Source organism: Elephas maximus, chromosome X (assembly GCF_024166365.1).
Source record: "Elephas maximus indicus isolate mEleMax1 chromosome X, mEleMax1 primary haplotype, whole genome shotgun sequence".
Lineage (NCBI taxonomy): Eukaryota > Metazoa > Chordata > Mammalia > Proboscidea > Elephantidae > Elephas > Elephas maximus.
The window spans coordinates 92,738,576-92,757,147 of record NC_064846.1 but is presented as its reverse complement, the minus strand read 5'-3'; the positions used below and the strand labels follow the sequence as shown (position 1 = coordinate 92,757,147).

Below are 18,572 nucleotides of genomic sequence, written 5' to 3'. Positions count from 1 at the left end.
GAAGACCCTCAGCAAAGTGGATTGGCACAGTGGCTGCAACAATGAGCTCAAGCATAACAACGATTGTGAGCATGGCTCAGGACCAGGCAGTGTTTCGTTCTGTTGTGCACAGGGTCGCTATAAGTCGGAACCGACTCAACAGCACCTAGCAAGAACAACACTATAAAAAGCCAAGAAAAATGTATAGGGAACAAGGTTTATTAGTGGTTACCACAGGAGGGAGGGAGGGGGGAGAAAGGGGGTTAACGGTGATGGAAAAATTACATTAAGGGTAGGGTTGAACAGCCGAAAAATGTAATTGCTGCCAATAAGTTATACATCTGTAAAATGTTAAATTGGCAAAAGTTGTGTGAGAGATATATTCACAACAGTGACAAAAACAAAGGGCTGCTGAAGCCACTTATGTACAACCAAATACCTCATGGGATTCGGTCCTTGGTTTGGAGGTTTAGGGTCATGCTTTCATGGGCTATCCCAGTCGATTTGACTAATAACATGTTTGGTACCTAGTTCGATCCGTAGTGCCTAGGATCTTAAAAGCTTGCAAGTGGCTCCAAAGCACAACGATTGGTCTCTATTCACCTGGAGTAACAAAGAAAGGAAAGTCAGGAATAGGAGGAAGATATGGAATATGTGGCTAACTGCTTCCATGAACTACTGCTTCCCTTGCCATGAGACCAGAAAAACTGGATAGTGCCTGGCTACAATCACTGAACACTTCGATCAAAGATTCCATAGAAGAATCCTGATGAAAGTGGGAAATGTAGAACGGAATTTCAAATTCTCATGGACTCCAGACATCCTGGAGCCATGAAGGTTGGATGAACCCCTGAAATTATATCCCTGAGATAATCTTTAAACATTAAACCAAAAACATCCTCTGAAATCTTCTTAAAACCAAAAAAATTGTTTAGTTTAACTAGTAAAAATTGTCTGCCTTGAGCATTGTTTTCTTTTAAGAACTATCTATATAGGATCAAATTGACAGTAGCAACTTGAAAGATTTGATATGAACCTTAGGGGGCAATGAATTTATGTTAATGGGGGAGGAACAACTCAGAAAGGCGGATGAAAATGGTTACACAACTCAAAGAATGTAATCAACGTCACTAAGTGCTATATGTAGAAACTGCTGAACTGGTATAAGTTTTACTATATATATTCTCAACAACAAAATAAATAAAATTATATTTAAAAAGTAAAGGAAGATATGATGACAATGCTGCATCAACTAGAAAATATCAATAAAGAAAAATTTCCAAAAGAACCAAATGAAAATTCTGGAGGTGAGACATACGATAACTGACTAAAAAAAAAAAAAGTTCACTAGAGAGGCTCAACAGTAGGTGCGAACTGGCAGGACAAAAAATTAGCAAACCTGCAGATCAACAGATTATGCAAATCGAAGAACAGAAAGAAAAAAGAATGGAAAAAATGAACAGAGCCTCAAAGAGATGCAGAACACTATTAAATGCACCAATATACATGCAACAGGAGTGCCATAAGTAGAAAGAAGTGAGAAGAAAATGATTTGAAAAAGTAATAGCTGAAATGGTTCAAATTTATTGAAAAAAGAATAACCTGCACATCCATGACACTCAACAAACACAAGTAGGATCAACGTAAAGGAGACTCACGATCAAAGAAAAGGAGAAAACCTTAAAAGCAGCAAGAGGAAAAAAATGACATGTTACTTCAAAGGGAACCAATAAATTAACACCTGACTTCTCAGTAGGAAAAATGGATGTCAGAAAGCAGTAGGATAACATATTCAAAGTGATCCAAGAAAAAAATGGTTAACGAAGAATCCTATACCCAGCAAAATTATATTTCAAAAATGAAATACTTTCCCAGATACATAAAAACTGAGAGAATTTTATGTTAGCAGACTCGCCTTACAAGAAATACTAAAGGAAGTTCTTCAAGCTGAAAGCAAGTGACCACAGACAGTAATATGAACATACATGAACAAAAAAGGAATACCAATAAAGGTAATTATATAATTACATTAGACAGTATACATTTATTTTTTTTCCTTTCTTAACTGATTTATAAAGCAAATTAGAAAATAATACGTAGAGAATGTATTGCTGGGCCCTAATATACAAGATATGTAATATATGTATAACATATTTGCAAATAACAACATAAAGTCAGTGAAAGCAATGCTATGATGGTCTAAGGAAATGATCCCAGATGGTAAATAATTATGACAATTTATTGTTGACTTTGTAACATTAATAGATAGACTAGAAACCTAATAGATAGTAGTATGTAAAAAAAAATACCACAAGTGAGGGAAAAAAGGAATAGAGCTATATAGGAGTAACATTTCTACACATTACTGGAATTAAGCCAGTATAAATCTGAAGCTGATTCTGATACGTTAAATATGGTAAGCCCTAGAGCAACCACAAAGGAAATAACTAAAAAATATATAATGGAAGAACCATCGATGAAATTTAAATGCTACATTAGAAAATATTCACTCAAGAAAGCAGTAAAGGAGAAATAGAGGGGAAAAAAAGATGACACATATGGAAAACAAAAGTAAGATGGCAGGCATAAATCCAACCATGTCAACAATAACATTAAATATAAATGGATTAAACAATCCCATCAAAAATCAGAGATTGTCAGACTAGACAAAAACCATTATCCAACTATATGTTGTCTACAAGAGACATACTTTAGATTAAAAGATACAAATAGGTTGAAAGTAAAAGGATGGGAAAATATATCACGCAAACAGCATGAAATAAATTTTAAAACAAAAAAAGTTACTATAGATAAAGAGGGACATTTTATAATGATAAAACAGTCAATCTATTAGGAAGATATAATAATCATAAACATGTATGCACCCAATAACAGAGCACCAAAATACATGAAGCAAAAACTGAAAAGAAGAGACAATTCAATAACACTGGGGACTTCAATAACCTACTTTTAAAAATGGCTAGAACAACTAGACAGAAGATCGAAAAGGAAAAAGACCTGAACAACACTACAAACCAACTAGACATAACAGGCATGTACACAACATTCCACCCAACAACAGAATATACATTCTTCTCAAGCGCATATGGAACACTCTTCAGGATAGACTATATACTAGCCTATTAAATGAGTATCAATACGTTTAAAAGGATAGAAATAATGAAAAGTATGTTTTCCAAACACAATGGAATAAAATTAGAAATCAACAAGAGGGAAAAATTTGGCAAACTCACAAATATGCAGAAATTAAATGGCACATGCCTGAATAACTAATAGGTGAAAAAAGGAATCAAGAGGGAAATCAGAAAATACTTCGAGAGGAATGAATCAAGATACCACATACCAAAACTTATGGGATGCAGTTAAAGCAATGCTTGGATGGAAATTTGTATCTGTAAATGCCTACATTTAGAAAAAAGAACAATTTAAAATCAATAACCTAACCTTCCACATTAAGACACTGGAAAAAGAGCAAACTAAAAGCAGGCAGAAGGAAAGAAATAATAAAGATTAGAGCAGAAATGAATAAAATAGGGAATAGAAAAACAATACAGAAAATCAATAAAACCAAAACCTGGTTCTTTGAAAAAATCAACAAAATGACAAACCTTTAGGTACACTAACAAAAAAAAGAGAGAAGGCTCAAATTACTACAATCAGAAATCAAAGGGAAGAAATTACTACCAACCTTACAAAAATAAGAAGGACTATAAAAGAATACTATGAACAATCGGGGAATCCCTGAGTGGCACAAGCAGTTAAGCACTGGACTACTAGCCAAAGGGCTGACAGTTCAAACCCACCCAGAGGCACCTCGGAAGACAGGCCTGACCATGTGCTTCTAAAACGACACAGCCTTGAAAACCCTAGGCAGCAGTTCTACTCTACATACATGGGGCTGTTATGAGTCAGAAAAGATTCGATGGCAACTAAATAACAACATGAACAATTGTATTACAACCAATTACGTAATTTAGGTGAAATGGACAAATTTCTAAAAAGACATAAACCAGTGAAACTGACTCAGAAGAAACAGACAACCTGAATAAACTTATAACAAGCGAAGAGACTGAATCAGTAATCAAAAACTACACACAAAGAAAAGCCCAGGCCCAGATGGCTTCACCACTGAATTCTAGTGAACACTCAAAAAATAATTAATACCAATTCTCCACAAACTCTTCCCAAAAATATAAGACAGAACACTTCTCAACTCATTCTATGAGGCCAGTATTACCCTGATACCTGATAACGACATAAGAAAACTACAGGCTCTTATGAATATAGATGCAAAATACTAGCAAACCAAAACTAGTAACATAAAACAAGAATTATACATCATATTCGAGTGGGATTTATTCCAGGGGTGAAAGGTTGGTTGAATACCTGAAAAATGATTCCTGTAATATATCAACAGAATAAAAAACAAAAATCATACGATCATCTCAATATCCAGAAAGGGCATTTGATAAAACCCAGCCCCCTTTCATAATAAAAATACTCAACAAACTAGGAACAGACAGGAACTTCCTCGACCTTGTAAAGGGCATCTATAAAAAACTCATAGCTAACATCACACTCAGTGGAAAAAGACTGGATGCTTTCCCACTCAGGTCAAGAACAAGACAAGAATACCCACTCTTGCCACTCATATCTCATATTCAACATTTTAACGGAGATTCTAGCTAGGGCAAATAGGCAAGAAAAAAAAAGCATCCAGATTGAAAAGGAAAAGATAAAACTATCTCTGTTTGCAGATGACATGATCTTGTCTACAGAAAATCCTAAGGAATCTACCACGAAACTATTTGAATAAATAAGTTCAGCAAGGTTGCTGGATACAACATCAATTACAAAAATCAACTGTACTTCTATCCACTTGGAATCAACAATCCAAAAATGAAATTACAAAAACAATTTCACTCACAACAGTATCAAAAAAAACTTAAAAATAATTTTAACAAAAGAATTACAACACTAGACAGAAGTTGTTACTCTGAAACTATAAAATATTGTTGAAAAAATTAAGAAAGCACTAAATAAATAAAAACATCCCATTTTCATGGATCAGAAGACTTAATACTGTTAAGAAGACAATACTCCACAAACTAACCTACAAATTCAAAGCAATCTCTACCAGAATCCCAGCTGACTTATTTGTACAAACTGCCGAGCTGATTCCAAATTCATATGGAATTGGAAGGGATCCAGAAAAGCTAAAGTAATCCAGAAAAAGAGAATAAAGTGGGAGGGCTCACACTTCCCAATTTCAAAACTTCTGACAAAGCAGAAAAAATATCAAAATTAAAAACTTTTGTGATTCAAAGGACATTATCAAGAGAGTGAAAAGACAACCCACAGAATGGCAGAAGAAATTCAGAAATCATACATCTAAGGGACTTGTATCTAGAATATATAAAGAACTCGTAAACAACTTAATGATAAAAAGATAAATAACGCAATTTAAAAATGGGAAACGAACTTAAATAGACATTTCTCCAAGGAAGATACACAAATGGCCAATAAACATATGTAAAGATACTTGACATCTTTAGTCATCATGGAAATAAAAATGAAAACTACAATAAGATATCACTTCATACCCAGTATGATGGCTAGAATCAAAATATCACATAATAATAAGTGTTGGTGAGGATGTGGAGAAATCAAAACCCTCATACACTGCAGGTGGGAATGTGAAATGGTGCAGCCGCTTTGGAAAACAGCCTAGCAGTTCCCCAAATGATTAAACATAGAGTTACCATTTACCAGTTTCTGTTGAGTACTTAAAATATGACCCAGCAATTCTACTTCTAGGCATATACATGAGAGAAATGAAAACATATGTCCATACAAAAATATGTACACAAAAGTTTCTATCAACATTATCTATAACAGTCAAAAGTTGGACATAATCCAAATGCCCATTAACTGATGAATGGACGAAGGTAAATGCAGTGTATCCATATAATAGAATATCATCCAACTATAAAAAATGAAATACTGATATATGCCACAAATTGGATGATCTTTGAAAACATATAAACGTGCCAAGTGAAAGAAGCCAGTCACAAAAGACTACATATGCTATGATTCCATTTATATGTCCAAATTAAGCAAATTTATGGAGACAGAAAGTAGATTAGTAGTTGCTTAAGGCTGGGAGGGGTGGGGGCATAGAGTGGTGATAGCCAAAAGGTACAGAGTTTGTTTTTGGTGTGATGAAAACACTCTAAAATTTACTGTGATGATGGTTGTACATATCTATCAATATCCTAAAATCCAATGAACCGTACACTTTAAACGGGTACATTATATGGTATTTGAATTATATCTCAATAAAGCTGTTTTTTTTTTTTTTTTAAAGCTGTTAAAAAAAAATGAAGAAAAAGCGTGATCAGTGTCAGGATCAATACAGTGGAGTTCTTTAAACTTGGACAAAAGGTGCTAAGGAGAAACTACATGATGCCTCAGTTTCTACCATTTAAATATTAATAAAATAAATTTTACTAATATTCTATAAGGGCTAAGGCTGCTAACCGAAAGGTCAGCAGTTTGAATCTACCAGCTGCTCCTTGGAAACCCTATGGGGCAGTTCTACTCTATAGCGTCGCTATGGGTCAGAATCGACTCAACGGCACACAACAACAACAGTAGAGGGGACACTATATAATAAATATTATCATACAAAATCTTCTAACTTAATAATCATTTTTATTATTAAGGCATTTCCCTCCATTACTAGTGCCTTAATAAATAAGTATCTTTACAATTCAACAGCCATTTTGTGTGCCTACTCTCTATCAGTCTTATTTACCTTTATATAAGCACCTGACACACAGCAAGCAATAAATGAGTAAATAAATGGCCTTGAAGTCATTTATCCACATGGGGACTTAGTTTCCTCATCTGCAAAATTAGAAGGGCTGGGATATGATATTTTCTAAATCAGCGCTGTCCAACAGAACTTTCTGCAATGATGGAAATATATATCTATGCCATCCAATACAGTAACCGCTAGTTGTATGTGGCTATTGAGCACTTGAAACGTTCTTAGTGCAACTGAGGAACTAAGTTTTTCTTATTTTATTTAAATTTAAATAGCCACATGAGGCTATACCAATACACCTATCGTTGGCGTTGTTGTTAGCTGCTGTCCAGTCAATTTTGACTCATAGTGACCCATGTGACAGAGTAGAACTGCTCTATAGGGTTTTCTAGGAGCTCTGGAGGCAAAGTAATTAAGAGCTCCGGCTGCTAACCAAAAGTTCGGCAGTTCAAATCTACCAGCTGCTCCTTGGAAACCCTATGGGGCAGTTCCACTCTGTCCTATAGGGTCACTGTGAGTCAGAATCGACTCGAAGGTGCAGGACAACCCAACCCAACAGGACAAAAACAATCTTTAATGCAGCAGATCTCCAGGTCTTTCTCCCACGAAGCTGCTGGGTAGGTATGAACCACGAACTTTTCAGTGAGCATCCCAACGCTTAATCATTGTGCCACCAGGGCTCTTTCACATGAGGGTAGCGGCTACCATATTGTACAACATGACTCTGGGTGAAAAATACATTTTACAATGCATTCTAGTAATCACATACATGTGGTTGTGTGTACATACACATGAAACAAAAGTTCATAAAACAATACTTCCCTTACTATATATGAAGCACTGACATTTTCTTTTCCAGTCTACTGAATTTCATCTAAAAGTGCTGATCCAACCCATTAAAATAATTTCATAACACTGCACTAAGGTTCTTTTCAGCTATAAAATACTATGCTATATACTAATGATTATCCTAAAAGTATACATTCAATATTTATTTTGTAGTCTTAATGACAGGTCACTAATTAAGCTGAAGGTGCCTCAGGTTACATCAGCTTCAACTCTGAAAACTTTGTAATCATTCCTTGATCTCTGTTAAACACACATTAAAAAAAATGACGCAATGCATTGGGCAAATTTGCAGCAAAAGACCTCTTTAAAGGGTTAAAAGCAAAGATGTCACTTTAAGCACTAAGGTACAGTCTTACTCAAGCCAAGGTGTTTTCAATCGCCTCATATGTATGTGAAAGCTGGACAATGTATAAGCAAGACCAAAGAAGAACTGAAGCCTTTGAATTATGGTGTTGGGGAAGACTGCTGAATATACCATGGACTGCCAGAAGAATGAACAAATATGTCTCGGAAGAAGTAATGCCAGAACGCTCCTTAGAAGCAAGGATGGCAAGACTTCACCTCGCATACTTTGGACATGTTATCAGGAGAGGCCAGTCCCTGGAGAAAGACATCATGCTCGGTAAAGTAGAAGTCAGTGAAAAAGAGGAAGACCCTCAACGAGATGGATTGATGACAGTGGCTCCAACAATGGGCTCAAGCATAACAATGATTGTGAGGATGGCACAGGACCTGGCAGTGTTTGCACATGGGTCAGTATGAGCCCAAACTGACTAGAAGGCATCAAACAACAACAGTCTAGTGTCATCCACTATTCTCGCTGCTTGGAATGTTTTCCCCAGTTCTATCACAGGCATGAGATCTTGCCTATAATCTGACCCCTAATTATCACTATTTCCTCTGGATGCCTATAGCCCTTTATCGTTCATTGTATGTATTTGATATTTAACTCAATAGCTTAGTTTGTTAATTATTCCTGTAATAAATAGGTCCGATCTCCTTAACTAAATTGTACAATATTTGAAGGCATAATTGATCTGTTTCTCTTGGTACTGTTAATAAACATTAAATATTTGTCACTGTAGATTCAAAATTTAAGAAGTTGTCTGTTCTTCTTACAAAGCTGATGACACTTTAAAGTCAAACTGATGAACAACTAGTGGCAATTCTGTCTTTCGTCAATATATAAAAAATAAAAAGATATACTGAGATACATCAACTACAAATAATCAAAAAACTTCATGAGTGAGAGGTAGTAATGGATGCAAATATAAAGAGACGCGGTACAAACATAGCTACATTCATCAGTTAGGGACAGGTAAGCCTTATGGCTCCCCAAGTGATCTGTGCACACAGAAAAACAACTGTATTTTCAGATCAACGGACAATCATGTTTACATACGAATTCAGGCTGGTCTACCTTTGGGAGAAAAAGATAATGACAGCTTTGTCCTATCAAAGAGCACTGCTTGTCAGCAAAGGAGCTAACTGGGGCTAACTCCATTTACCAGTTACTTATAAGTACCTTGCTGTCATCTTAATAGTGTCCAAGTTGGTACTTCCGACTGGGTAAAATCTGAACCATAGGTAAATTGGTCCCAAATTCCAAACTTTGGGAAGTAGCCCTGCCTTCTTTGCATTTAGAAAGCTAAGCAGGCGGGAAAGGTATCTATCCCATCTTTTAACGAAAATTCTACGAGTCACTAGGGCCCTACGCGCCCTCTGCCCGGTCACCCCCGCTCCTGTTCCCATTTGCAGTCCCCAAAGGTTTTCTTCACCCTCTCCTCTAATTATTAACCCTAACTTCCCTCACTTACTGCTGCTCCTGGTTAGCCCTGACAATCTTTCTTCTTGGAACTCTCTCTGGCCCGAGTTCACGAGGGCAACCCCTTTCCCCACAGGTCCCGCTGCCCTTCACCCTACTCTTCCATGTGAACGCCATCTCACCTTGTAGATTCCAGCGCTTCCCGAGGTGCCAAGCTGACGTGACCTCCATCGCAAAACTGACCCGCGAACAGAGACTAGAGGCCGGAACAGAATCGCTGAGCGTTGGCGTTTTTCGAAAGCAGCCGCTGCGGCTGCCCAACGCCAAAAAGGTACAGCGAGCAGCGCCATCTTGAGCGAGGAAAGAGGAACCGAGGGCAGAGGATTGTGGGACACAGGCGGACCAACCTCGGCTCTCTTAATCATCTCTCCCTTCCCCCCTCGTTTTCCCAGGACCAAGACCTGGAAACAGCTTTTATCTGAGGATATGGACACTTTGGCGCCGCCTCTTTTTCTTGTAGGCTCCGGGCTTTGAGTGTTTTTTTCTTACACAACCTGGAATATCCAGGAAGCTTTTTTTCTTTTTTTGTCTTAGAGTTAAATTTTAACGTCCAGTTAGTTAAATTTGAATTTCAGATAAACAATCTTTTTTTAGTAGGAGTATCTCCAAAATATTGCGTTTGCGCAATCTGGCAACCCTATCTTGTCCTTCGTTCAACTCTTACTTACAACTCAGTACCCTGCTCCACTCTCCACTTTCCCTATGCATATTCTTATCTTCACTACTCTGTGCACAATAGAGTTACATTAAACTACGGGCATTAATTTCCCCCTGGAGGAGGCTTCATCTGTTAGGTACACCACCTCGCCATCTGGTAAGCGCTTTTACTTGGCTAATAATAGTTCTTCCCTTTTGCACAAACTTTGGGATGGTTTTCCTTTAGGTCTATTGCCCTTGGAAGAGTTATACACACACATCGTTACTCACCTTAATTTGCCGCTCTAGCTCTGCCCGTTGCTTTCTGTAGCATCCCTAAATTATTACCAAACAGCTAGATTGTCTGAGGGATGGTAAAGTGAAAATGTACGTAGAGAAGTCCATGTTTAAAGATAAATTTATATTCTTTTGTCATCACTGCCATCAAATACGATAATGTCAAAATATGTTTACAGTTGTCTGGGAAACTGCATTTCCAAGTGTAAATGTCACCTGAAACCCTGGAGGTCTTAATGCAATTGCAATTTTATATTCATTGCTGCATCCTTAAACTTTTACACTGACAGGCAAATAATTATGGACCACTATGAGTCTTTTTTTTATGAGTCAGAATCCACTGGGTGGCAACGGCTTTTTTTTTTTCTTAGAGGCACTGTGGACTAATGATAAGTCTGATGATGACATTGCAACCACTGTGAGGGTGGCGCCGGACAGTGTTTCTTCTGTTATACTTAGGGTCGCTATGAGTCAAAACTGATTCAACGACACCTAATGACAGCAACACGTGTATCCTCTGCAGTTAGCTTTACTTTGTTGCAAGATTCATATTACACTCCAGGTTTCCAGGGAAAGGAATGCCTCTGCCAGGTTATTTAAAGAATATAGAATTTTATAATTGAAGAGGTTGAAGGAAATTCCATGTAAAGGAGGTGACATGTTTAAAAGCAAGAAGGCATAAGAAAACAGCGTTTTCACACAGCCTCCATCCACCAGACTGAGTCCAGCACAACTAGATGGTGCCCGGCTAACACCACCAACTGCTCTGACAGGGATCACACTAGCGGATCCAGGGCAGAGCTGGAGAAAACTGTAGAACAAAATTCTAACTCACAAAAAAAGACCAGACTTACTGGTCTGACAGAGACTGGAGAAACCCCAAGAGTATGGCCCCTGGACACCCTTTTAACTCACTACTTAAGTCACTCCTGAAGTTCACCATTCAGCCAAAGATTAGACAGGCCCATAAAACAAAACAAGACTAAATGGGAACACCAGCCCAGGGGCAAGGACAAGAAGGCAGGAAAGGACAGGAAAGCTGGTAATGGGGAACCCAAGGTGGAAAAGGGGAGAGTGTTGACATGCCGTGGGGTTGGCGACCAATCTCACAAAACAATATGTGTATTAATTATTTAATGATAAACTAATTTGCTCTGTTAACCTTCATCTAAAACACAATTTAAGAAAAATAAAAAGAAAACAGTGATTCAGGAGTCCAGGGAGTGTGTGGCATTGTAGTACAAGATTAGCCTGGGTGAGCAGAGGCATGATGGTGAAGAACCTTGTATTTCATTCTAAGAAGCTAATACTTTATCCTGTAGCCAGTGAAGGGTTTTAATTAGGAAAGTAACAGAGTCAGATTTGTACGTACATTAAACTACTCTGGCTTAAATGGGAAGGCTGGATTGGAGAGAGTTCTGATTGGAGTCATGAAGTTAATACAATAGTTCAGCCACAAAATAAAGGCCTGAGCCTGCCGGTAGCAGTGATAGTAGATCAACTGCAGAGATATTAAAGAGGTAGAATTGACAGGACTTGATGACTAATAAGGAGCCCTGGTGGTGCAGTGGTTAAGTGCTGGAGTGCTAACGGAAAGGTTGGAGATTTGAACCCACCAGCCGCTCTGAGGGAGAAAGATGTGGCAGCCTACTTCCGTGAAGATTACAGCCTTGGAAACCCTATGGAGCAGTTCTCTTCTGTCCTGTAGAGTCACTATGAGCTGGAATGGACTTGACGGCAACGGGCTTGGTGACTATTGGGTGTTTCTGGCTTAGTATTGTCTTCTTGACAGTAGATCAGTAATGGCCTCTTCTATCAATGACCATATCATCGTCAATAAATATTCACTTAGTCTATGTAAGACAGTAACACTCAACACTGGGATGTCTACCAAGGATTTCTATCAAGGATGCACATTGCCCCAGGTAAGGCATTATCCAATAATGTTCTACTTTTTGAAAAAAGGTAGGAACCCAGGCAATATATACTGTCAGATATAATGTGACAACATATGTCTTACATTTTATACTTTTAGAAACACTCACACATATTATCTTGCTTGATCTTAATAGCTTTTATGGGTGTTATTTCTTATTTCTAGTGGGAAAAGAGGACCAGGATCACATGGTGATAGAGCCAGAATAGAACCATGGTATTCTGGTTCCTATTCCATTGCTCTTTCCACTGGAAAATGTTGTCTATTCTCAAACACAAGATTTAACTGCAGGTCCCTAGGAGCAATATAGAATCATAAGATTTTAAAGCAGGAAAGACATCAGAAATCTGTCCCTACAGATGATTTCTCAAGAAACTTAAGTTTCATTAAAATCACCTACAGGCATTATTGGTATGGGACAACAATTGTGAGGTCTTTGAATGGAGTCTATATATTTTTACTGAAGTAGTTCGCATTGTAAGCCAACTCCTCTGGTTAAGAAATATGAATAACACTGGAATACACAAATAGCTACTCTATCATTAGCTAATGTGGATCAAACTTGAGCCAAATAAGACAGAAATAGAACATGAAGCATAGTAATAAAGTTGTGCACCACTGGGGAACAGAAGCAACAGACAGGTCAACTTTATTTGCAGTAAGAGTCAGACATAAAGAGGCAGAAGTACATATAATAAAAGCTTCTATAAATAGCTTCTACAGCCACAAATCACATGACAGAACTTAATGTATGCAATAATTATACCTATATGTGTATAATATTTTACAATTTACAAAGTGCTTTTTCATACCTTATTTAATCCTCACATCAACCCTGGAAGAGAATTATTTATTAATTTATTACATTTATTCCCATGTTTATGAGGAAACTGAGGCTGAGATAGTTTGTGACTGGTTAGAGATCACAGAGTTAATGGAATGAATCCCAAATCTAGGTATTATGACTTGACTCTAAATCCAGTACTCTTTCAATTACACTTGAAATGTGGAAGAAACAGTTGAGTACTACAAGAAGGCCACAGTAGTCTTCCTTCTGTCTCTAGAAAATGTCAGAAATTATTCCCACCTCAGGGCCTTTGTACATGCTTTTGCCTCTACCTGGAACATCCTTCCTGTGGACTGTTTTAATGGATAACATTTTCTTGACCTTCAGGTCTCAGCTCGAACTTTACCTGCTTAGGGAAGCTTTCCATGAGCACTTTATGTGAGGAAGCCCCTGCCACTCCTTATCACATTTCCTTGTTTAGTTTCCCTTAAAATCTTGCTATTCAAAGTGAAGTCCATGGATCAGTAGCATTGGTCTGGGAGCTTGCTGGAAATGCAGAATTTCAAGCCCCACCTCAGACCAACTAATTCAAAATCTGCATTGTAATAAGATTCCCGGGTTACTCATATGCAAATTAAAGTATAAGAAGCAGTGTTTTAGAACATAAATCATTTTTGGAAAATATCTTCTTATTTTTCATGCCTTTTTTGTCATTGAGAAATATTTAAATGTAACTGAAAATTGTGGAAACCCTGGTGGCGTAGTGGTTAAGAGCTACAGCTGTTAACCAAAAGGTTGGCAGTTCAAATCCACCAGGTGCTCCTTGGAATCCCTATGGAGCAGTTCTACCCTGTCCTATAGGGTCGCTATGAGTTGGAGTCGACTCAATGGTAATTTTTTTTAACTGAAAATTGTGAGGAAAATATAATGGACAACCGTGTACCCATAACCTAGCTTAGTCATACAGCTTAACATTTTACTATATATTTGCTTTAGATCTTAAAAAATAATAATTTAGTTGAAGACCCATTTCATACCCCTCTCTAATCCTATTCTCTTTGTCTTTATGGGTTTATTCCTGTTTTATTCTTTTACTGTTAATTAGGTGGAGTTTTGGAAAGAAGAGGAGATAATGAATTAGATTAATCCACCATAATTATTTGTATGTCCTACATATTTTATGAGGCTAGTATAAACTTAATATCAAATGTGAACAAGGACTGTACAAGAAAATTATAGGTTAATCTTATGAACATAAACGAAAACTAAAAAATGAAACACTGAACTCAATGCAGCATTATGTAAAAAAATTATATACATATTATATATACGTATGTATACATAAAAACCAAAAATCAAACCCAGTGCCATCGAGTCAATTCCAACTCGTAACGACCCTATAGGACAGAGTAGAACTGCCCCATAGTTTCCAAGGAGCGCCTGGCAGATTCAAACTGCCAACCCTTTGGTTCACAGCCACAGCACTCAACCACTACGCCACCAGGGCGTAGTGTACACATATATGTATGCAAATGTATATTTATATACATAAATGTTTATGTATATGTATATATATACACACACACATAACCATAACCAAACTAAACTATTGCCATTGAGTCAATTCTGACTCATAGTGACCCTATAGGACAGAGTAGAACTGCATAGGGTTTCTAAGGTTATAATCTTTGTGGGAGCAGACTGCCACATCTTTCTCCCACGAACAGCTGGTAGGTTTAAACTGCTGACCTTTCGGTTAGTAGCCGAGCGCTAAACCACTGTGCCATGAGGGCTCTTTACAACATGATCAAGTAGGTTTTTAATCCAGGAATGCAAAGTTGGCTCAATATTTTTAAAAAATGTACTCATATTTAAAAAAATGTATTCATATATAGTGTACCATATATGCCCATTAGATCAAGGTTATATGTCCATATCCTAGACAAATTTTAAAGGATAGATATTGAAAAAAACATGATTCCGGAAAAGTATTCAATAGAATTCAACATTCATTCAAGATTTTAAAACTCTGTAGTCAAATAGAAATAGAAAAGATTTTCTCTAATCTGATAAAGGGCATCACCCCTCCCTCCAAAAAATTATATCAAGCATTCTACTTAATAATGACAATTTGTTAGTGTTCTCCTTAAAGATAGGACTATACCAAGAATTACCTCTTCTCACATTACCGTTTGACATTGTATCGAATGGAAGTAATATAACTAAGATAAGAAATAGAAATAAAAGGTATAAAAATTGAGTCATTTGTAGGTGATACAATTTCCCACATAAGAAAGATAATTTGTAGACAAACTAACAAAAACCAGTAAGAGGAGGCAGAGCAAGATGAAGGAGCCCTGGTGTCTAGTGATTAAGCACTAGGCTGCTAACCACCAGCCGCTCCACGGAAGAAAGATGTGGCAGTCTGCTTCCCTAAAGATTATGGCCTTGAAAACCCTATGGGGCAGTTCTACTCTGTCCTATAGTGTCACTATGAGTTGGAATCAACTCGATGGCAATGTCTTTCTCCATTAAGTATAATGTCGGCTTTTCATATATATCCTGAATCATATTGAGGAATTTCGCTTCTATTCCAATCTTCTTTAGGGTTTTCATCAAGAAACAGTGTTGAATTTTATCAAATGATTTTTATGCATTCATAGAGAGGATTGGAGCCCTGGTGGTGGAGTGGTTAAGAACTCAGCTGCTAACTGAAAGGTTGGCAGTTCGAATCCACCAGCTGCTCCTTGGAAACCTTATGGGGCAGTTCTACTCTGTTCTAGAGGGTCACTATAAGCCGGAATCAAATCGATAGCAGTGCATTTGGAGCAAGATGGCATGTAAACAGCCATAGGCCTGAATCCCCACAACAATTATAGAAGAAAACAAACAAATAGAGATAAAATCGATATTCTCAGGACCAACGGGAACACTGAATCAAGCAAAACGTAGCATATACATCACAGAAGAGCAGTGCAGGCCGGACTTTGTGAACAGCCAGGCCTCAGTGTGCAGCTCTGGCAAGGACAGAGACCTAAGAAAGGGCTCTGTGGTGCATTGCAGGCCCAAGACCTCCTGGTTCCTGGAAGGAAGCAGCATGTGGAGCACAGTGTAGCCTGGCTAGGCCCCAGGGGGAAGGCAACATGGACAGGGATGCCAGAGCATGCAGACCTAAGAAAGGATACCATGGCACATTAGGGGCCTGAATCCTCGCGAGTCCTGGGAGGGAGCTGTGTAGAGTGTGCAACATAGCCCAGAATGTGTGAGCAGCCAGGCTTGGAAAAGAGAGACACACTGAAAACAGCGAGGGCCAAAACTCCTGAGCAGGCCGACATCACATAGGCCTCAACCAGAGTCCTGGGGAAGAGAAATACAATGAGAAGAGTACAGGCTGATATCACATAGGTCTCAACCAGAGTCCTTAAAAAAACAAAAAAAATTTCTCTTCCTAGGGAAGAGAAATATAATGAGAACAGTGCAGGCCTGAGTACATGAACGGTGAGAACACTTGGTGAATTGACAACAGCTGCCAGTTTTGGGGTGGGACTCTGAGGCTGGTGCTGCACAGCTTATGCCCTCGGAGGGGAGAATTGTGGTGAGTCTGGAACAACTGCAGCTTCTGGGGCATGGTCTCAGGCCAGAGTTGCATGGCTGGTGCTCAGAGTGGGGGTATTCTGCAGTGAGCATTCAGTGACAGCTGGTAAGCCCAAACAGGGCAGGCACAGGGGGTAGGCATAGACAGCGTCCTTTAGGGTGGGGGGAGTCCAGTGCTGGAGTAATATGATCAATGTCGCTGAAATCTGGTGGTAAAGCGACCACAAGAGGTGTTACTAGCTAGAGTTTGGTGCTTTAGGGCCACCGCCAGCACCCCCAATCAGGGAACCCAGCGTACCAGAGTAATATGGGCAGTGATCCCAATATCTTGTGGATAGGCAACCACACCAGATGCTACCAGCCATAAAGTTTGGTGTTGAAGTGGCCCCCCACTCAAAGAACTTAGAAGTGAAATGGTGATGGCTGGCACCCCTGGACGTGAAAACTAACAGGAAAGAGACAACAACATTTACACCTAGAAGGGGAGCCTGGAGTTGAGGTAGAGAATTACAACCTTCAATAATTTAAAATAATAACAATAATAAAGAAGAGCAAACTATAGAGAAGGGGAAGAATCTAATCTCCAGATTTCTTGTTGTTAGATGCCATCGAGTTGGTTCCGACTCATAGCGACCCACGTACAAAAGAACGAAACACTACCCAGTCCTGTGTCATCCTCAAAATCATTATGCTTGAACACATCGTTGCAGCCACTGTATCAGTACATCTTGTTGAGGGTCTTCCTCTTTTTCTCTAGCCCTCTACCAAGCATGATGTCCTTCTCCAGGGATTGATCCATCCTGATAACATGTCCAAAGTATGTGAGACGAAGTCCAGCCATCCTTGCTTCTAAGGAGCATTCTGGTTGTACTTCTCCCAGGACATATTTGTTCGTTCTTTTTGCAGTCCATGGTATATTCAATATTCTTCGCCAACACCACAATTGAAGGGCGTCACTTCTTCTTTGGTCTTCCTTATTCGTTGTTCAGCTTTCACGTGCATATGAAGCAATTGAAAACACCATGGCTTGCTTGTGTCAAACGAACCTTAGTCTTCAAGGTGACGTCTTTGCTTTTCAACACTTTAAAGAGGTCTTTTGCAGCAGATTTGCCCAATGCAATGCGCCTTTTGATTTCTTGACTGCTACTTCCATGGGCGTTGGGTTTGGATCCAAGTAAAATGAAATCCTTGACTACCTCAATCTTTTATCCGTCCATCCTGATGTTGCTTATAGGTCCAGTTGTGAGGATTTTTGTTTTCTTTATGTTGAGGTGTAATTCACACTGAAGGCTGTGGTCTTTGATGTTCATCAGTAAGTGCTTCAAGCCCTCTTCACTTTCAACAAGCAGGATTATGCCATCTCCATAACGCAGGTTGTTAATAAGTCTTCCACCAATCATGATGCCCTGTTCTTCTTCATATAGTTCACCATCTCAGATTATTTACTCAGCATACAGTACAAACCATGCCGTATGCCCTTGCTCTATATGAACGACTGCCCCTTTATCTATCTACAGGTCCCTCATGAGCACAATTAAGTGTTCTGGAATTCCCATTCTTTGCAATGTTATCCATAATTTGTTATGATCCACACAGTTGAATGCCTTTTCGTAGTCAATAAAGCACAGGAAAATGTCTTTCTGATATTCTCTGCTTTCGTCCAGAATCCATCTGACATCAGTAGTGATATCCCTGGCTCCACGTCCTCTTCTGAATCTGGCTTGAATTTCTAGCACTTCCCTGTCAATGTGCTGCTGCAGTGGCTTTTGAACAATCTTCAGCAAAATTTTACTTTTGGTGATATTAATGATATTGTTCG

General features: G+C 38.4%; 1 protein-coding gene across 1 annotated transcript in view; it reads right to left on the bottom strand.

Moving 5' to 3' along the window:
• ABCB7 (ATP binding cassette subfamily B member 7) overlaps positions 1-9,838 on the bottom strand; it is a 149,277-nt gene extending 139,439 nt beyond the window's left edge. The window contains exon 1 of the mRNA XM_049873299.1: positions 9,626-9,838. Coding sequence (XP_049729256.1) covers positions 9,626-9,793 — 168 coding nt within the window. The 5' untranslated portion in view covers positions 9,794-9,838. The remainder of the gene's footprint in view (positions 1-9,625) is intronic.
• Between the last annotated feature and the right edge of the window lie 8,734 nt (positions 9,839-18,572).